The 22,244-nt window shown below is 41.0% G+C and overlaps 1 protein-coding gene across 7 annotated transcripts in view; it reads left to right on the top strand.

Moving 5' to 3' along the window:
* Positions 1-20,537, top strand: part of DYRK1A (dual specificity tyrosine phosphorylation regulated kinase 1A) — a 158,635-nt gene extending 138,098 nt beyond the window's left edge. For all 7 annotated transcript variants that reach the window (XM_074996102.1, XM_074996117.1, XM_074996110.1 and 4 more), the window contains 6 exons: positions 3,580-3,866; positions 5,906-6,052; positions 6,434-6,574; positions 6,863-7,169; positions 13,113-13,237; positions 17,315-20,537. In XM_074996102.1, coding sequence (XP_074852203.1) covers positions 3,580-3,866; positions 5,906-6,052; positions 6,434-6,574; positions 6,863-7,169; positions 13,113-13,237; positions 17,315-17,941 — 1,634 coding nt within the window. In that variant the 3' untranslated portion in view covers positions 17,942-20,537. The remainder of the gene's footprint in view (positions 1-3,579; positions 3,867-5,905; positions 6,053-6,433; positions 6,575-6,862; positions 7,170-13,112; positions 13,238-17,314) is intronic.
* Positions 20,538-22,244: the final 1,707 nt, after the last annotated feature.

Here is a 22,244-nt window from a genome sequence, read left to right as displayed (position 1 = left end):
CCTTCAGCTTCCAAGACCCCAAGGACCAGAAGTCCTCCGTTGACTGAATCTAAGAGTGTATCTACACTGCATTTAGACTCCCACAGCTGACTCAGACTTGCGGTGCTCAGGCTAAGGAGCTGTTGTAACTGTGGTGTAGACATTTGGACCGCATAACAAGCGTTGAGATTGTTCCACCTCACAGGGTCTTAGAACCTTGGTTGCATCTCAAGCCTGAATATCTACACTGCAGGTGAAAAGTGCCTAGCCCAAGTTACCTGATATGGATAACCTGCAGATTTTTAACTGGAATGTAGATATCCCCCCTGAGGATAACCTAGGAGTTAAGGTGCATTTTTAGAGCACCCATTCTGGCACCGGACACTGTGCCTCAAGGTACGATGTGTCACTTCAGAAATTGTTGGGTATCATCCGTGCAATGTCTAGGCTCCTGGTACCAACAGCTACCAGGATCTGTACCAGGTACCAGATGGCCTCAGAATCTGCATCCACCCCAAGTTATTACAAAACACTCCAAGATCTTATGAGGAGAGCTGCACTCTAGAGTTTCCTGTTGAAGTAGTTCAAGATAAACCTCTAAAAATTCTCCATCCCTCTGTATCTACTCATTTGACTGTAAAGTAGGCTCTGCCAAACTAATATGGTAACATCTAAAAGAATAGTTACGTGGTATTAAGCCCCTTGTCAAGGATCTGAACAATTGTATATGCATCTCACATCAGTCTCACTGTCAGCAGCCAATAGGAGGAATCTCCAGAGAACACAAAACATAAAGAGCACCACAGGATTGGGTTTGCTGGGCAGGAAAAGCTATTTCACCTTTAGTTTGTAAATAAGAACCAACAGCTACCAAGTGGTGCTGGCAAAATATGATTTTATTATTTTGTACTGTGACAAAATTCACTGAGAAGATTCCACAGGAAAAGATAAATTCAAACAATTAATTGAGGAGGGTCATCTTTTGGCTGGAATGTCTGTACAGACAGCAGTTGATGCAGTAGAGACCTGGTCTCTAGGTGTCTGTACGTCTGCTCTCAAAGAAAACAGTATAAGCCACCCCTTTACAATATGACATTCCTTCTGTCAACAGAAAAAAATCAGTTGGATCCACCAAGGAACTGACAGCATTTTCTAGGAAGAAATCCTTGACTTCCACTGCTCTGTTGACCCATCAGTTTACTTTGATTTTGACTGCTTGAAAGCAAAGGATTTTCCTATCCCTTCCTTTCAGAAACCATATATTTTCTGAAAATTGTGGAACACTATCACCGTTGATCAGAGAGAGATTGGATATATTATATAGTTCCACTCTCCTTGTCACCTTCAAGCACCTTCCCCAAACGACTATTCTGATGAGCCTCTTGATAAGAAGAAGGTCTCTTGATGCATCAGATATCCTGCATCAGTATGAGGGGAGAGGGGTGTTGTTTCCAAAAAGAGGGCATGAAGTCTATCCTGGACTCAAGATGACTAAACACCTTTCTCAGAAAGATCAAGCTCAGGATTATTTGCCTCTGTTACCCTTTTCTTAGAGCAGAGGGTATAGGTACACCACTCTCAAGCCCCTCAATGCCCTGTTCTGCATGGCAGTTCACCCGGTTCATGGAAGATATCTAAAGTTCCTAATGGGAGATTGCCATTACCAGTATGGACTACTACCACTTGGCGTGTTGATACCTCAGAGCCCCAGGCCCCTTTGAATTGTTGCCTGAGTACTGCTCTGCATGGCTCTGAGACATAGGGGGAGTGTGCTGAAGTCTGGATTGTCCTAAGGGCCGGATACCTGAGGTCCCACCTTTTCCTGCCAAGGCCTTGCCTTTTCCATGGGTGTAGAGCCAGCGTGCACCCCCACCCCCCCGTCCCATCCCCACTGCTTGTCCCACTGAGATCAATTCAGAATGCTGCTGCAAAATCATTGTGTTTGTCACTTGGATAGTGTGTGACCACTGTTTTTGCACGGTCATATTGGCTTTCCTGTTATCCACTGTATCAAACATAAGATATTTTTCTTCATTTTCATGGCCCCTTACGACCTAGCTCCACTTTATCTATTATCTTTTATTCATTATTAGGTCAACCAGCATCACCCACTTTTTAAATTTTGAAACCGGTACTTTCATACTTTCTCCTGTGCTGCCCCTCACATGGGTATGTTTTCCTTTGCCGTGACACATACGAAAACCTTGACGAAGAATAGGCTACTGGTGTGCAGACATCGCTGCCCATCATGCTGACCCATGTTGTCGTTTTGTTTCCTTGTATGTGGTCAGTCTGTATCTCTTGTCTTTTGTCTTATACTTGGCTTGTAAGCTCCTTGAGTCAGGGATTTGTTTATTTTGTAATTGGTACGGCACCTAGTGTGCTCCTGGTCCATTACTGGGGCTCCTAGGTGCTACAGTAATATCAAAAATGAATAATTGCTGGCTGAAAGAATCATTGTTGTGCACACTGGTCATGCAGTCACCAAAAATATAGTGTAACATATATAAACAAGCCTCTTGAACAAACCACAGGTCTCGAAGATACAAGAAATATGTGGCAATATACCTATCTCATAGAGCTGGAAGGGACCTTCAGAGGTCATAGAGTCCAGTCCCCTGCACTCAGAGCACGACCCATCACCATCCTGCATGGCAGGCAAGAATTCTACCATTGAACCAGCAGTGTGCTGCATAAGTAAATGTTTTTTGCCTCCATTCAATGAGATTATGAACAAGGTGAACTTTTGTGCTGGCTTCATGGTTAAAATTGTTTAGATTTGGACTAGACTGGATACTTTCATAGAAGGATGTAATGTTTAAATCAGACAGATGTGAGTGACGACTTTGGGATTTTGGCATGTTTTATCCAATGAAGTTTTGGAAGGCTATGATCTGTGAGTTGCATTTCACACCTCCTGTGATTAGTTTAATTCATAGCGATATTGATAGTTAAATTTGTTAATGCTGCCCTCTCAAATGGAAAGACACCGCTTCCCTCGAGAGTTACAACCTTATTTAAGAAACCATTTCTAGATGTTAGTAATCTTGTATAATCTTTTCTTACCTGTACCTCATTTTCTCTGTCCCAGAAAATGGAATTATTTTTTTTCTTAGTTAAATGGTTACAGATAGCGTATACATTTTCATTCCATTAATAATGGGAAAATACTCTTGTTCTGATTTGGAGAGGCAGCCTGCATGGACCTGGGAGATGCTGTAAGATACTAATATCATAAAAGTGATTATGTTGTTGTAGCTTCAATTTCTGACATGCTGTGTAGACCCATACTTGACATGCCTTCTTCCCATTTTTCACTTTTCTGCATTCTTCTCATTCACTGTTTTTTTCAGTTTTTCTTATTTCACCTCCATGTGTAATCATTTCAGTCAGATTGGTGAGGTGTTAAGTGTATATTGTGTTTGATGAATAACAATAATCAGAAAATATCACTAATTAATACCTGTTTTAATAAAAATGCTGGAAGTTAGTTTTATAAGGTACTTGAAGTACCCTGTGTAATAAGTATTATATTTTTGCATTTGTTTTGTTATCAAAGTGAATATGTACTTCTAATATAAATTTTCTTTCCTCTTTTAGTGCATTTGAAACGCCACTTTATGTTCCGAAACCATCTTTGCTTAGTTTTCGAAATGTTGTCCTACAACCTCTATGACCTTTTGCGGAACACCAACTTCAGAGGTGTCTCACTGAACCTGACACGAAAGTTTGCACAGCAGATGTGCACTGCACTGCTTTTCCTTGCAACTCCTGAACTTAGTATCATTCACTGTGATCTAAAACCGGAGAATATCCTGCTCTGTAATCCCAAAAGAAGCGCTATCAAGATTGTTGATTTTGGCAGTTCTTGTCAACTTGGGCAGAGGGTGGGTGATGCCTAAATGTTAATGTTGGACTAATAAGAAATTTGAGGGAAATTGAAAAATGAGATTAAGCAAATCCTGACACTTTCCTATTGGCAACTTCAGTTTTGCTCGTGTTGGTTAATATAAGAATTCACTTGTTTTTGTGACGTGACAATATTGGGATACATATGAAAAAATTAACAATGTCTTTTTAAAAAATTCCTAGTTAATTTTCTTGACACTACTTAGTAATACAAAAGACATCTACATTTAGCAGTAAGAGGTTTAAACAGTAGAAGGGTAATAAATATTTCATTAGTATTTTCTTTTTCTGTATTTGTATTTCCTTTTTTTGATCTTAAGATATTACTTTTTTTGGATGTGTAAATATTCAAGGTATTTGAGGCTATTAACATTAGAATAGTTGGTTTGTAAACACAGGGCCAACCAGATTCTCAGACCTTGGAGAAAATAGAAAACAAAAGTGTAAAGAGAACAATATTACTATAACATTAATCTTTTGTCACAAAATGTGTTCATTGTTAGGAATAGAAGAAACTAAGTGGTAGACTGGGAATACTGTGTAGCTAAGGCAACTGGCGACGGTGTATGACATTTCTAATGTCTACCTCGCTAACTGAAATTCAGTTCCAAGGTGGAAATCTTGAGCCACTGTCATCTGTAGATTCCTACCAAATTTACAATCATGAAAAACACATCACAGGTTCCAGAATCTGATTTCCTCTGTGATACCTGGTCTTTTGTGCACTTTTATCCTATGCTGTACAGATTTCATAGGGCAGAACAGTATTCTTCAAACTGGGGGGTAAATTGTGGGAAGGGAGCGGGTTGCAAGGTTATTTTAAGGAATTCAGAGCTGGGCAGCCAGAAGTTGGTGGCTGCTAGCCGGATATGCCTCTTCGAAGGCAGCATCAAGCCAGCAGCAGTAAGATTAGCAATGTCACAACCTTCACACTCCCCACACACAGTAATCTCATGGATTTCCCCCAATTCCTCTTTCGGGTCAGGACCCCTACAATTGTAACACTTTGAAATTTGAGATTTAAAGAGCTAAAATAATGAAATTTACAATTTTTAAAATCCTATGGAAAGAAAAGTGACTAAAATGGACTTTGAATTTGTTAGGGCTGTAGACATCTGATAGTTGTTCAGTGATTCAGTCAATATCACAGAATCGAGCACCAAAATTAGCGCTAATTTGCTGTGTTCTTGATAGTCTCTCCAAAGGCAGATTGAATGGCTTTCGTGATTAAGGCCTCAATTCTGTAATCATTTAAGCCTCTGAATACCTTTACCCATGATGGGTAGTTGCATTGATGTCATTGGGGTTATTAGTGTGATTAAAATTATGTATACTTTAAAGTGTTGCAAAATAGGGGGCTTGAATTATCTATCCTCTATCCTGGAGATGGATCTTTTAAAGTAGAATAGAGGCACATTGCTTAGACAGCAAGGAAACTTAGACTGCCACTACTTATGCTGTATGTGGTGTTATAGATAAACAAATTCAATAGCCAAGGCTATCTATCTGGCACTGTCAGTAAGTACCAATATCACCTACATTAAAAATGTTGGATTTAAATAATTTACTGTAGATATAGGTTAAGTGTATAAATGTTGCTTTAGCTTTACTCAGGTGCTAAAAGTGTCTCCCTTCCTAGGATAGTCAAAGGAGGATATTATTCTGACTTAGGAGGAAACCTGTTTTTTCTTAAAGATTAATTTAAACAAAAAAATGAAACACTCGGTAAAGTCCTATTTTAAAATATCAATAGTGGATGGTGGGGGTGGGGGGGTCAGGAGAGTACCAGGTGTTTTTTGTTTGTTTGTTTTTTTAAAGTATGCGGTTGTAAATACTTGAGACTTCAAAGTACACAGTCTGTTTTTTTTTTTTTTACATTTATTACCTTTCCAGACTTAACCATTTAGTCTTCCCCAATCTCAAAATACTTTTGTGTGGTGAAGTTTTTAAGTCATTTAATGTCTAAATTAGAACAGGGCTCTTTAGGAGTTAATCATTATCTTTGTATTCATTTCAGATATACCAGTATATCCAGAGTCGGTTTTATAGATCTCCAGAGGTGCTACTGGGAATGCCTTATGATCTTGCAATTGACATGTGGTCCCTTGGGTGTATTTTAGTTGAAATGCATACTGGAGAACCCCTATTTAGTGGAGCAAACGAGGTAAGTAAATTCTCAGTGGTAGAACTGATTTTATTCTTTCTAATCAGGACTTTGACCTAATTAATTGTAAGGCACACATGTAGAAAACCTGTTTCAATTTTTTTTTAGAATTAGTACCAACATTGCAGTAGGAATAACTTTTAACAGTAGCACAGATTGCTTGTATCGCATTGTAGTGTATTGATTTCTGGAAATGTACATATTTGTGCATTTGCTTCTTATCTAAGAAATATGATTTTCACATGTTATAGCTGGTTTGTAACTCAACAGGTTTTTTGCTAGTTCCAGTTTTCTTCCCACATCTACCTAGAATTTTAGATTCCACCCCACTGGCCAGCTATCTACTGCATTTGTTTTTATAACCATTCTCATTTTGGACAGGTGGATCAAATGAATAAAATAGTGGAAGTTCTGGGTATAGCACCTGCTCACATTCTTGACCAAGCACCAAAAGCAAGAAAGTTCTTTGAGAAGTTGCCAGATGGCTCTTGGAACTTAAAGAAGACCAAAGATGGAAAAAGGGTATGGTTAGGTATTCTAGATAAGGGATGAAATGTTCTAAATAAGTTTCCATGGTAACAATTGCACTGATTAAAAACATTTTTCTGAAAACTTAATCTTAACACTATTTAGCATTATTCAGTATGATAGAATTTATTTGAAAATTAAATCTATTAATATTCTCAATACTGACAAAGAGTTTCCTGACTTTCGTTTGGTTGATTTTCTTTTATTATTTATTTAAATGATGGTAATGCAAAGTTTAACTTTTATAATTTGAATGACAGGCAACTGCTAATTTCTCAACAGGAGTACAAACCACCTGGAACTCGTAAACTTCACAATATACTTGGAGTTGAAATGGGGGGACCAGGCGGACGACGTGCTGGGGAATCGGGTCATACTGTAGCTGACTACTTGAAGTTCAAAGACCTCATCTTAAGGATGCTTGATTATGACCCCAAAACCCGAATTCAACCTTATTATGCCCTACAGCACAGTTTCTTTAAGAAAACAGCAGATGAAGGTACAAATACAAGTAACAGTGTGTCCACAAGTCCTGCCATGGAGCAGTCACAGTCTTCAGGAACCACCTCTAGCACATCTTCAAGCTCAGGTACATTTCTCATCAGTAAATTGTCAGGATAATACAGGTGGAACCTCTCTTATCTGTAACTCTCTCATTTGGCAACATCTGTAATCCAGCATGATTTTATTTAGCTGGGCAACCACTTGTCATGGGTGTGACTTATTTTCCTGTGGCGCAGTAAAGTTCGTTTACAGGCACCAATCCTGGTTGTCAGTGTTCTGTGCTGCTATTTAGCTTTAATTTTCCTCTGAATGTCTTCTAAGAGCCGAATAAGCCATGGAAGTGTTGGTAATGCTGCAAGACAAAATGAACCTCCCATGGTTTGGCAAATTCTCTCTTTTGGCACTGGTCGGGCACTAAAGGTGTCAGACTAGAGAGGTTCAACCTGTATTACTTTAAAGAGAAAATATCAAAAATTTCAAGTCAGCAATTTTTCCATGTAAACATCTTCATTCTTTGAGTATTCCCTGCGCTTGCTCCACGTGTAGGTGTCAGTGTGTCCCAGCACTGCAGATCAGACTGCTTTGCAGAACAGTGCCCCTCCCCACCTCTGTGTGCTGCGCCTGCACAGGAGTCAGCGAGTGATGCCACTGGACTGAGGAGAGAGTGCATGGCACAGGTCTCCTCAGTTCTTTTTCTACCCTCTTCGGCTGTGGACGGATGCCGAGCATCTCTTTTCCTGACTAGGAGAAAAAAAAAACATTGTTGCTTAGCCTACTTCCTTTCCCTCATATTATTAATATTTATTTATTTTTATATCACTTTTATTTCACCAAAAAAACAAAACCCACCAAGCAGCAGCTGCTGCAGAGCCACAGCAGCAGCTTTTTTTTCGTGCAGAAGCAGTTTTGTCTTAAAGAGACAGCATTTTTTTTGTCCAGTGCCTGACTTTATGAAGAATTGTAATACCTGGGGTGGCGGGCACTATGCCCTTGTCTAACGGATATGCCTCAAGCCTTGAATGCGTGGGTGAATCCCACAGCATTTCTGTGTGCCTCCATTCAAGGGTATGCCAGCAAGGGCACAAAAGGAATGTGAAGCATGTTTAAAAACACTACTTTAGCAAAAGTCCCTCTCATTTAAGGGCACACCATATGACATGCGAGTGCAGCAAAAGCCCTCAGATAGGGTAGCTTCATTGCCCTGCAGAGGCTCCCAGGCTGTGACAGCTTCACCGGCTTGCTCTCTGTCTGAGTTGCCAGGAGCCTCACGTTCTCCGGTGCCACCCATGTCAGGTATCATAGAAGGATAAAAGTCCTCAGCAAAAAGAGCTGAGGGAGAGACCAGGTGACCCACACCAGTGGGCACCTCTGAGGCATCTGCTCCCAAGAAGCAATACACCCCTTCACCAGCGGTGCCTACTACCTATGCTGCCGCTCTGGATCAACCTATTAGACATAAGAAGGCACAATGACTAACATGATATATCCACAGATCCTCCCTCCGCGCCCCCCCCACCAACTATACTCAACACCATTTGTGTCCTCACCAAACCGTATTGGCAAGGGCATGCTAGTACCTCATATGCTGCCCCTCACTCACCTTCACCTCAGTCTGAAGGCAGTGGCAGGCATAGAGGCAGACACTCACTAGCTTGTTCGCCTCCATCTTGACATTCATACAGGGACAATCACTATCAGCTTCCCCCTCTCTGGATACACCAGCCTTGGCCATACGCCACTCAACAGTTTCCACCGTAATAGGGTTCATGGCATGGACATCGGCCTCGCTTATCATACACACACTGCTCCAGGCATGCTACCCCTCAGCTTGAGCATATGCCTGGGCACCCTCCTATAATGTCAGCGCATTTCTCACTGGCTAATCCCTTGTCTGTTGTTTAACAGACAATTTCTAGTGCTATGGAAGAGTTACCTCATTCAGATTCTGAGATTTCTTCCAAGGGTCACAGGTCTATACGGGGTGAGGCAGTTTCTCAGATTTCCCCCTCACCTCCAACTGATGACCCCAGGAACTTCCAGAAACTCTGTAAAAGAGTTGCCCAATCCTTGGAGGTCACCCTTCAGGACGTGCAAGATAAACAGTATAGGCTGCTCATGATTCTGCAGCCATCTGTGCCCTCCAAAATAGCGCTACCTATTAATGAAGCAATCTTCAAACCTTCCAAGGTCCTCTGGAGAACCTTGGGTTCCATCTTGTCCACCAGTCACAGGGCAGGTAGGAAGTATTTCCTTCCGTCTAAGGGCATGGATTTTCTGTTTTCACATCCACACCTAATTCCTTAGTTGTGGGTTCGGTAAGCCGCAAATCCAGGAAGTCTCAATTTAAATCTATTTCCATTGATAGAGAACATGAGTGTTTAGAGTTTTTCAGCCATAAGGTATACCCTTCAGCCACACTGCAGTACAGAATAGCAAGCAATACCACACTTTTAGCCAACTGTGACCATACACACTACAATAAGTTACAAGACTTGCCAGACACTAAATGCCCTATCCTTCAGTCTGTTATTAAGGATGGCTTCTCAATAGCTAAATCTGCCCTTCAGGCAGCAATGGACGTGGTTGACACAGCTGCTAGGGCCATGGCCACTGCAGTAGTTATATGTAGGGTAGCATAGCTCTTATCTTCAGGCATTCCCCGGGAAATCCTGTCAAAGTTGGAAGACTTCCTCTTTGATAGAAAGCATCTGTTCTCCAGCACCACTGGTGAGATGTTACATTCCATGAAAGACTCCACAGCAACATTGCACACGTTGGGAATGTATTTCCCTCCTAGAAAGAGGTGCAAGTACTCTCCCTTCCATAGATCTGGGGAACATAACTATTCCTACTACAGACAACAGCATAGGTAACACGATAATAAGCCTAAAAATAGATCTAATAGGAGGAGGACACATCAGGGCCAGTCATCTACAGCCCCCCCATGTCCCAAAAGCATCAAATTTGGTGGCTTGGTCAAGGGTCTGAGCAACCACACTTTAAGTCTAGTGCATTATGGGCCCACTTTCCATCATTGTCCGAGGTCCTTTTACCATTAGTGGACCCAGATTACATCTGACAGATGGGTCTTAGATGTTATCAGAGAAGGCTACACAATTCCATTTACAAATATCCCCACCCCATCCCTTTTTGGAGACCCATCTCACGAGCCCTGCCTATTGACACAAGTACGGAAACTTCTTACCTTTGGGGCAAGGGCTTTATTCCAGCTATTTCCTGACAACCAGGAAATCAGGTGGATGAAGGCCTATCTTGGACGTCAGGGAACCGAACAGATTCATTCACAACACAAAGTTCAATATGGTAACCTTACGAACTATCATTCCAGACAAGGGGGACTGGTTCTCAGCCCTCAACCTCCAGGACTCTTATTTTCACATGACCATTCACCTGTCCCACAGGAAATTGCTCTGTTTTGTGGTAGATCAGGACCATTTGCAAGACAAAGTCCTCCCTTTTGGACTTTCTACAACCCCCGTGAGTTTTTTCCAAAACATTTGCCATGGTCACAGCATACCTCAGAAGGCAGAATGTTGTTATTTTTCCTTATTTAGACAACTGCCTGATCAAGAGTTCCACTTGCTACCAGACTACCCTAATGATAAATACTACCAGAGAATGTTTTTCCTGGCATGGCCTCCTTTTAAACCTATAGAAGTCCACTTTGAAACTGACACAGAGCCTAGAATTCATAGGAGCTCTACTGGATTTGGTTTCAGCCAGAGCCTACTTACCTGCTTGCATGTTCCAGGCAATCTGCAACCTCATTTGCGTAGTGAAACAGGCCCCTTTTACTGTGGCTCAAACTGGCCTCCAATTGTTGGGGCTCAGGACTACCATGACATTCGTAGTGCTGTTTACAAGACTACATATGTGCTGCCTCCAACATTGAGTTGCTCACAATTACATACCAACCTACCACAGATTATCGAAGACCCTTGTTCTTCCTCCATTAGTCCTACGGTCACTAGACTGGTGGACATCCCCAGCAAACTTACTTGCGGACATATTGTTCCACCCCCCAGATTCCTCTGTACCTGTAACTACAGATGCCTTCTTCGTGGGTTGGAGGACCCACTGTGGCACTTCATCAATTCAAGGCACATGGACTCACCATGAGAGACTTCTTAATATCAATATCCTGGAGCTCAGGGCCGTTGAAAGAGCTTGTGCTCTCTTTCTCATGTTGATGTGGGGCAAAACTATCTGTGTCTTCATGGACAACATGCCCACTATGTTTTATATCAACTGGCAGGGGGGTGCCTGGTCACACACTCCGTGTGTTGAGGCACTCAGATTCTGGAATTGGTACGTAAGGAACTGGGTAACCCCAATAGCAACATACATACCCGGAGAACAGAATCCTGGGGCAGACAGGCTGAGCAGATATTTCTCAGACCAGCATGAATGGGAAATTGATACCAACATTCGTCTCTTCATCTTAAACAAAGGAGCTTCTCAGCAATGTACCTCTGTGCAATGCCTCACAATCGCAAGTGCTACAGCTTTTGTTTCAGGGCAGAAATAGGCAAGAGATCGCAGGGGGATGTCGTTGCGATTTGTTGGGCAGCTCCCCTTCTCTGTGCCTTTCTTCCCAATCCCACTCATTGACAGGGTGATCAACAAAATCAGGACAGTTCGGGCTACTGTAATACTGATAGCCCCAGATTAGCCCAGACAACCCTGGTTTCCTTACCTGCACTTCCTGTCGATCGACTGACCGATCCCTCATCTGATGGTGCCGAATCTCCTCACTCAGCATCATGGCACCACATCTCACTCCAACATCAAAATTCTGAAATTCACAGCATGGCTTCTCCATGGTTCCAGGATGAGGAACTTACCTGTTTGAGCAGGGGCAAAAATATCCTTCTAAACAGCTGTTGCTCCTCTGCTAGAAATACCTATAGTAGGAGATGGGCATGCTTCCAGCAGTGGTGTATGACCCTCAATCTGCATCCTGATTCCTCTTCCATACCTACCTTGCTCAGTTATCTTATGGACCTCAGTGACGCAGTCCTCTCTGTTAGCTCTATTAGGTTGCATCTTCCTGCAGTTACAGCTTTCCCTTTCTCAAGAAATTATTCTTCTCTCTTTGGGCACCCAATGGTGAAACATTTCTTAACAGGGTTACAAAACTTATGCCCAAATGTGTGTGCGTGCACTCTCTCTCTCTCTCTCTGTCGCACACCCACCCACCCCTGGTACCACCATGGGACTTGAACTTGTCCTAGATACACTTAAAAGAACTCCTCCATTCAAACCACTTGCCACAACATCCCTTCAGTATGTGTCCTTGAAGGTGGCTTTCCTAGTGGCCATTACATCAGCGAGAAGAGAGATCACAGCACTCATGGCTGACTCACCCTTTGCTGTTTTCACTAAAGGCAAGGTGGTACTCTAGGCCTCAATCCAGATTTCTCCTCAAAGTCATATCTTATTTTCATGTGAATGAACCTGTATGCTTACCTACTTACTTTCCTAAGCCTCACTCCTCTTCTAAGGCAGCTGCATTACATAGTCTCAATGTTAGACACTCTGTTGCTTTTTACCTTGATAGAACCAAGCTAAATAGGAAATCAGAGAAACTCTTTGTAGCATGGTCAGGGCCCTGTTCGGGAACAGATGTTTTGGCACAATGCCTATCCAAGTGCCCATTCCATTTGTACTGCATACCAACTTAGAGGCAGGCAGCCACCACAGACTGTTAGAGTGATGGCTGCAACAACTGCCTTCCTTAGTAATGTCCCTCTGGTAGACATCTGTAGAGCAGCCACCTGGTCATCACACCATATGTTTGCAAAGCATTATGCACTGCAGAATGGGCTGATATATTTCCACTACAATCTGTAACTTAAACAGCCAGTAGCATCTAGACCTATTTCTGCTTTATAAGGAATAAATTGTTTCAAGATCAAAGCCTAAGATTGTTCTTCACATAGTTGTTCCATGGAATGCTGTAGATATTGCTACTGAACTGTTGTTGTTTGTGGTACGGTTGTTATAGGTGGATCTTCTGGGACAAGCAACAGTGGAAGGGCTCGGTCAGACCCTACACATCAGCATCGGCACAGTGGTGGACACTTCACTGCTGCTGTCCAAGCTATGGACTGTGAAACACACAGTCCACAGGTATGTCTTGAACAGAACTTCACCTTAGTGCATGTATACAAACTCAATGGCTTTTTTTTTCATTTTGAGAGTATTGAATCCATAAACTATCCTGTAATGTCAAGATTGATGGTAATTAAAATTTAAAGTGAGTAGTCACAGAGAGGTAGTTGTATTAGTCTGTATCTTCACAAAACCGGAAGGCTGCCATATATCACTTTAAAGACTGTTTTAAAGGGAGAAATAAGGACGTGATAAGAAAAGAACTAGCAAATGGAAGACTTGGATTCTGCTGGTCCCAGTACTTCCACACGTAGTCCTTTGTGAATATCTTGTGTAAGTCATTTTGACCAAAATAGTACCTGAAGCCTTAATAATATAGCTAAGTATCACAGAAACCTGCAGCTATAAAGGGGAAAAAATCCTCTACTCCCTAGCTATAGAGTGCCAGCAACAGAAAGCTTCCAAGGCTCTTGCAGCTTTTCCTCCATTTTGCTGTGAAGAACCAGAGAATCCAAATAGTCCTAAATCTTCCATCCCAAAGAGCAGTTTCAACATAGACTTGAAGTCCAGGAGGGGCCATCATGATCATTTACTCTGTCCTTTTGCTCATTGCTGTCTGGGTATAGCCACAAATGGGTCTGGATGGGCCAGGGTCCACCCACTTAGGATGCAGGCCCACCTGAGCTCTATCCTAGCCCTGCTCCTGCCTGTGCATGGTCACTTGCCCTCTTGATCTGCTCCAGCTAGCTCTGGAGAGTAGGGTCGGGGCGAACCCTGTTCCGCTTGCCTGGTTTCCTGCCATAGAGGGGATATGGGGACTAATAAAGCCTGGGCAGGCCAGAGAAACGAGTAAAGTCCCTGATCCTACATCACAGCTGGAGCACTGGAGCCCTGACCCTCTTCTCCACTGACAGCACTGGACAGGCAGAGTTGGGCGATCCCCTGATCCCCACCCAACAGCAGCACACTGGTTGAGTGCTGGGTGAGGAGTGCAGGGGCAAACATATTTATAGACACCCCTCCCCATTTTTACACAGCTCCTGGCCTGTGTCTGTTCTCCCACCCACTCCCCCAAGGGCAGACATAGGCCAGGAGAGATAGCCCCATCACTTGTACTTTCCCCTCTGATTATTTCCCACCCACCCAAAGCTGGAGCCCACCCACTTTTCCCATCCTGATCACGGCACTGCATTGCAGGCCACAGAACCTCTCCAACCCACTTCTGTAGTAGACCCTCAACTCCTAGCTGAGTTACTGAAGTTCACAAATCATGACTTGCAGTCTTCCAATTACAGAGATTTCACCATTTACTCTCAGATCACTTGGAGGTTTAAATTAGTGGCAGAGGAAGAAGGCAAGTTCTCTCCTCCCTCCCTTCCCCGCACTGCTTCCAGGTTTCTTCCAGTATAAGCCAGGTGAAAATTTCTTTCCAGCCCCAAATGTCTTGATCCATTAAACCAGGGATGTGCAAAGTGGGGAGTGGACTCCCTCAGAGGGGTGTGAAATTTCATAAGGAGGGCACAGCATGATCAGCTTCTGAGTCTCAGGCTCGTCTGTCTCATTAAAAATGTTGTAATGTGTTACTTTTTTATGTATGTGTATTCACATTTATATACCAGTTAAGTTTTTACATTCTGCATATTTTTTTACACAAGCCAAAAGGTTGGGATTTTTTCCCCATGTAAACGTAACTGAAATTTCCATTGGTTTGGATTATATTAGACAAATTCTGGGGATGAAAAGTGGAGCCCAGTGTAAAAGGTTTGCTCATCCCTGCATTAGCCCATAACCATCTGGGCAAGACCCACCAGCCAGACAGCTGGGAAAGTGTTTTCTGTAGTAACTTGGGGCCCTCTTCAGCTACTATCCCAGTACCAGCTTTTGGAGCTATTTGCTGCTAGCAGTCATGGATTGATAATGTTCCATTGTAAGTCTCATCATACCATTTGCTCCATAAAATTTATCAGTGGAGCTGTTTAGGTCTGCCCCCTACTATTCCCATTGAAAGGCTATTCCAGAACTTTGCTCTTCTGGTAGTTAGGAACCTTTGTCTAATTTTGTCTAGCATCGATGGCCAGCTTCTGTCTATTTGTTCTCTCCTCTTTTTCTCCTTGATATGTATTCATCTGATGTATTTCTAGAGAGCAATCGTACTTCTCCTCATCCTTCTTTTGGTTAGGCTAAACAAAGCAAACTCTGAGTCTTCTCTCATAAGGTAGGTTTTCCATTCCTCACATCCTTGTAGTAGTCCTTTGCACTGATTCCAGCTTGAATTAATTTTTCTTAAACATATGAGACCAGAATTGCATGCAGTATTATAGGTGAGGTCTGACCAGTGCCTTATAGTGGTATCAGCACTTCATGGTTCTATAGAAATATTTGTCTGAGGCATCGTGGGACAGCATTAGTCCTTTTTTATGGCATTGTATTGTCAGTTTGTAGTCATCCTAAGATCAACCAGTGCGCCCAGGTGTTCCTCCTCCTCTGTTGCTTCCAACTAAGAAGTCCTCAGCTTAGAGGGAACATTAATGTTGTTAGACCCCCCACCCCAAGTACATGACATTGTATGTTGTTCAGTTGCATTTCATCTTATTATTCAAGTTTTCAAAGTCATCCAGATCTTGTATGATAGTCTGGTGCTCTTCCATATTAGCAATAATTCCCTACTTTGTGTCATCCATAGTCTTTCTTAAGACAATACTGCTTTCTGTGTCAAGGTCACAACAATATTGCATAGAACCCACACAGTGCTTGTTGTGACGGGGTCTGTCTCCATGTAAAACTGTGCTTCACTTTCTTTATCCCCATTTGACATTATTTATAAGCACCATTAATGTTATGGTAGGCTAAATTAATGTTTCTAAGAGATACTGATGTTCTTGGAGGAAAATCAGGAGATGAACACAAAGTAATATGCTGGTATACTATTTCTGTTGCTATTATTATATGCTAAACAGTGGTCTTGGTTAAAAATGAATATATATTTGCTTGATACACCGATGAAGAATAAAACTAAAATTTGGAAGTTATTGGCCACTGCTGTTCACCACTTTACAGTATGGGGCAAGTGGAAAAACAGTTTCTCATTATTACCATCTCTATCGTAAAAGGAGTAATTTGTACCTCTTTCTTGGTGAAGGGAACAATTATGAAATTATAACTTCTGAAACCAGTTTTATTAGCCACATATTTTGTAGAGTTGTAGATACAGGTTGCACCTTTGAAACCCGGCAACATCCATCATCTAGCTGGACCATGGATGTTCTGGACCAAAGAGCCCAGGAGTGTAAGGGTAGGCTGCCAGCCTCAAGAAGGTGGGAAGTCTGGCTGGGAGCAGCGCAGGACTGGGGCCAGAACTCTGTGGCAGCCTGTGGAGGTTGAGGCCCATCAATGGCAGCCCAGTGTCGCATGGTGGGAGCCAGAGCCTGAGCTGCCCAGAACACAGCAGCTGGGGAAGGTGTGGGTGTGGGTGTGGGAAGCGTGGGAGAGAGAGCTGAAGCGTAGTGCCTGCTGCAGGTAGTTAGGTGAGCTGGTGGCAGAGGACCTCTCATGATTCAGCAAATTGTCTTGTTTGGGACTTCTCAGGTCCCAGTGGTGGAAGATCAGGCAGGTGCAACCTATAATATTCTTTCAATGCTATTGGCATCTCAATGCAAGCTTCAAACTACAGCATACTTGCAAAATAATTTTAATATTAGTAATTCGTTTTACAGCGTTAGAGGCACCAGTCAGAGATCAGGGTCCAGTTGTGCTCGGCACTGTGTATACACATACTTACCAATTACTACCATTAAATAATGCTACCTCTGAATTTCCCTTTTACAACTTCTGCAGTAAGATCATGTAATTGGATCTTTTTTTCTCGAGCGTACCAGCAACATTAATTCAAAGTCCCAGTTTTTTTTTTCCCAGAGACAATGGAAAAGGATATTAGAAATACTTCTAACTTGGTATTATCAAAGTGTTTTTCTGCTACTTAAAATTTAGTTTTATTTCTTACATTAGAGTAAATTGTAATTTTTTTAAGCTGTTTGTACAAATGGCATATAAAGCATATTTGATTAAACTTTTTATTTCTCAAAATTGCTACCATAGGTTCGACAGCAGTTTCCTCCTCCACTTGGTTGGACAAGCACTGAAGCTCCTACCCAGGTCACTGTTGAAACCCATCCAGTTCAAGAAACCACCTTCCACGTAACCCCTCAACAGCAGAATGCATTACATCACCACCATGGAAATAGCTCCCACCATCACCACCACCACCATCACCCCCACCACCATCATCATGGACAGCAAGTGTTGGGTAGCCGGACCAGGGCAAGGGTCTACAATTCTCCAACAAATAGCTCCTCCACCCAGGATTCTATGGAGGTGGGCCATAGTCACCACTCCATGACATCTCTGTCTTCCTCAACTACTTCTTCCTCTACATCTTCCTCCTCTACCGGTAACCAAGGCAATCAAGCCTATCAGAACCGCCCAGTGGCTGCTAATACATTGGACTTCGGACAAAATGGAGCTATGGACATGAATTTAACAGTCTTTTCTAATCCGCGCCAAGAAACTGGCATAGCTGGACATCCAACATACCAGTTTTCTGCTAATACAGGTCCTGCTCATTATATGACTGAAGGACACCTTGCAATGAGGCAAGGAATTGATAGAGAAGAATCTCCCATGACAGGAGTTTGTGTTCAGCAAAGTCCTGTGGCTAGCTCGTGACTAAACAGAAACTAAGTTTGTTTCATGTGTGTTTTTATAGAAGTGGTGTTTTTCCAAAAACAAAGTGCAAAGCTGCTTGAATCAGAAGGAGATAAACTCACTGAACCGCTACAGGAGGGCAAAGCTGACTATTTTTTTAACTTGAAAAGATTGCAAAGGGACAATGACGTTTTCTAAGAGCCATGTCCAAACCCACCTTAAATGGATAGCTTAAAGGTATCTCACCTTTTTGCTTCCTCTTCTATGCCCCATTTTAACTTGCCACAACCTAGTCATAATTTTTTGTCTCATTAGATGGGGGTACAGTTCAAATGTTGCTCTTAGTTGCAAATTATTTTTTTAAAAACACTGCACACAATTTACATAAAAGGGCCTTTTGAGGTTAGAAGAAAGGGATTGAATAGTATATATATTTTTTTTTAAATTCCCCAAATACACATGGGCACAGAAATGCAGTACTGTAAGGAAGAGGGACCTTCAGCTAAAACAATATGTAATATTCAGCTGTAAAAAGGGACGGTTGTAATGGAGTTTGTAAGGCACATTAAGAATGCTAAGTGGCGGTGATCAGAACTCTCCTTTATCTGAATCTACTGAGGATCAAAGCAGCAATTATAATGGGATTCTGTGTGTCTCATATTTTAGAGACCACAGTCAGCTAGTATTGGAATATGACTGGTCTCATAACTAAGGTGCACTGAGAAGCAATCAGCGGGTTGGTTCTGGCCAGTCCTGGGGAGGTCTTAACTGGTGGTCTTTGGGATAACCTTTGGCCTTATGGATTTGGACTCTTAAATTAGAAGAGCCTACCATTTCAGATGCAATCACTTTTGGACATGCTTTTGCAGACAGTCCTTAATGCTGAAAACAGAGAATGGGTAATTCAAGAGGCCTTTCTTTAAAAATAGACTTTTGTGACCCACTTATTGTAAGGTATTGCAAGGTCACTTTGCGTGTGTCATAAAGTTGAATTCCTTATTGGTTGAAGGTCACAGAAGTAGTGGTTTGCGTTTGATGGAAATAGCTACAACTGTGTCCCTTCCTGCTTTTTACTTTTTTCTTTTGCTTTTTCTCGGCACGTGGTTTCTCCACCATTACTTCTGCACAAAGATGTCTTCTGTTCATTCTGAACATTTTAAAAAAAATGCAGAATTTTATGTGACTGCTTTTTTGCCTCACAATTATGCTGTGAATTTTACAAAAATTTATTTTCTTTTTTGATAATTTATTGTACCAAAGCTGTTTTTATAGCACATAGATGTCTGTAACCAATAATGTAGCAGTTCTGCACTTTGACACAAGGTGTAATTAGACCATTTTTAAATGTCAGTTGAAAATTATGGCTGTACTATTGCTTAAACAAAACTGGAACTGTTGTTGAATTCATAGCCAATACATTTACAGCTATCTGTGTACTGAACATAATAGATTGACATCTAATTCAAGACTATAACATCTGTTACGTTATAAATGTGTTCAGGCTTCTGAAGGTAAAAGGGACTCTAGATCCAGAAGCTATGAAACCAGCAGTTGATTCTTGTATTCCTTATTAACATAAATGTAAACTTGAAGGCAAGACCTTGATTGCATGAACAGGTCCAAAACAATAGTATGAGTAAAGCAAAAAGCTCATGTGAGACCTGAAGTTAGCAGGCTGTATTTAACAGGTGCCTAATTTTTGGGTTATGCTGCCTTAATATAACACAGTCAGCTTGGCAGTTGCTAAATGTGTGGGCCCCCATAAATATTTACAAATATTATGAACAAAAGTGCAGTGAATTAAAGTGAAAATTAAGGGTAATTTGAGCAATTACCATCCCCAGAACATTGCCCATTATATTTTACAGAAGCAGTGATCTACCTCTGCCAGTAAGCCCTTGAAAAAAGTAATTCATCAGAAGAATATTGGATAGTTACACTGGTCAATTCCATGTTGCTGGCTGGGTCATTTTTTCTGAACAAAAGTTTGTTTTTGTTTTGTTTTCTTATATTTAACAAATGGCAAAAGAGCTGCTGAATACTATGTAAATGCAAACACGTATTTGGGGGTTACCAGTTTTTGTAAATCACAACTTTTTTTTACCATCAGAGGATCTGTATTCCTTTTGTATTGAAATGTCAAGCCTGTGAATGAAAGTATTTTTTAACTCAGTAGTCCAGAAAAGTTTACAGCAATTTGACATAGAAACGGAGCACTGAGTGTAGCAATATAAAAAGGAATCCAGTACTTACTGCTGTCTAGAAATATAAGGGTAATACAAAATATGGATAATTTTCCTTTGTTGGTTGCCACACTTTGGCAAACAACAAAAATGTAAAACAGTTTTAAAAAAATTACATAAAGAAAAATCATAAAATCCAATGCTTCTGCATACTGTGTTATGTTACAGTCCAGTTTTGTGTGCTTTACTACACAGTTTGGTTACAGGACTTCTGTGCATTGTAAACATAAACAGCATGGAAAAGGTTAAATACCTGTGTTCAGATTGTAAGATCTAGTCCGGACTTGCTGTGTATATTGTAACGTTAAATGAAAAAGACAAGCCCTTTGTATTATAGTCATGCAGTCTTATGTATGATAAACAGTTGAATAATTTGTCCTCAGACTCTTTACTGTGCTTTTTAAAAAAGTAATTTAAGAGAAAAATGTAAACATAGTAATATCTTCCTATGCAATTAACCTACTCCAAGTGATGGTTTGGTAGGTATAACTATAGTAAAATATGTAAATATATTAGCTACATTGACACAGACTTTTAAAAAATTACAGAAGTAAAAGTTGGAGGCGTAACAGATCATTTTGAGTTTTTAATTGAAACAGCAAGGTATATAAATCATTGATGTGTAAACACTGATGCATTTTGATCTCTGCTTGATTCTAATTGACATAATATTGCTTTTAGTTTCAGAATGTTTACATTCTTTATGCACTAGTTTCAGAATATTACAGAGATCTTCTTACATACACTTTAGAGTTTCTAGTACTGTTAACGAATTGATGGATTTCAAGGACAGAGGGGCCATTAAAATGAACTAGTCTGGCCTGTTGAATGATTCCTGTGTCTAGCCCATATCTTCTGGTGAGTTAGCACGTATGTTTTAGAAAGGCATCGAGGCTTGATTTAGAGTTTCAAGATATAGAGAATCTATATACTCTCTTGGTAAGCAGTTCAGTGATTAATTATCCACACTTAAATTATTCCACTGGCTCCCAGTTTAAATTTAAGTTTCAGCTTCCATTGTTGGTCTATTGTTATGCCTTTTGCTTATGAAGTTAGAGCCTCCTAGTTTCAGACATATTGTGTACCATAAAGAAAGAGTAAGTCACCTCTTAACCTTTTCTTTAATAAGGTGCCTTGATCAAGTTCCTGAAGTCTTTAACTGCAAAGCAGGTTTTCCAGACCTCTATTCTTGTGTCTCTTCTCTGAACTTTCTTCAATTTTTAACAGCCATTTTAAAGTGTGGATACCAAAACTAAACAGAGCTTCAGTAATGATCTTAATAATGCCATGTACAGACGTAATATCACTTTACTCCTGTTTGTTTATACCTATTCCTGTTTATCCATCCATGAACTGTATTTTAGGCATTTTAGCCACAACATTGCCTTGGAAGCTGTTTAGTTGGCTATCCAGAATGACTCCTAAGTTCTTTTCAGTTGCTGTTTTCCAGGATACAGTCAACCATCCTGTAAGTATGACCTTGTGTAGAATATGGCTTTGCATTTGACTGTTTTAAATTGCATGAAGTTTGAATGTGCCTGGTTTACAAAGCAGTTAAGATCTGTAGAAATGATGTGTTCTTTTTACTTACCACCCCACCAATTTTAGTATGATCTGCAAACTTAATCAGCAGCGATCTTATATCTTCCAGAAAACAGATAGAAAAATTGAAGTATCTTCTGAGCTGAAAGGCAAACCTGTTGGACCCCTCTGTAGAAATACCTTCACTTGTTGGTGATTTACCCATTGCAGTTACGTTCTGAGATACATAGGATAGCCAGTTTTTAATCCATTTGGTGTGTGCTATATTGATTTTTGTATTATGTTATTATTTTAATCAGAATGTGGTGCAACAATTTGAGGTAGCATGGAAATATCTACATCTCCAAAATAACCAAATAGGTGTGAAGCGTGTATGATATGATATAAATTTACCTTACATGCAAAATTTATAAGGTTAGAATCACCATTGTTTTATGTATGATTTGACAACTCAGTATGCTCAGATGTAACCTGATATAGAGCTGGACATCAAAATATTGGAATGCTACAGAATATTATGGTTGCCAGGCAAACAGTCA

The sequence above is a fragment of the Carettochelys insculpta genome, chromosome 1, assembly GCF_033958435.1.
Source record: "Carettochelys insculpta isolate YL-2023 chromosome 1, ASM3395843v1, whole genome shotgun sequence".
Lineage (NCBI taxonomy): Eukaryota > Metazoa > Chordata > Testudines > Carettochelyidae > Carettochelys > Carettochelys insculpta.
Note: the sequence above shows the minus strand (reverse complement) of the source record. Positions and strands in the feature narration are given on the sequence as shown.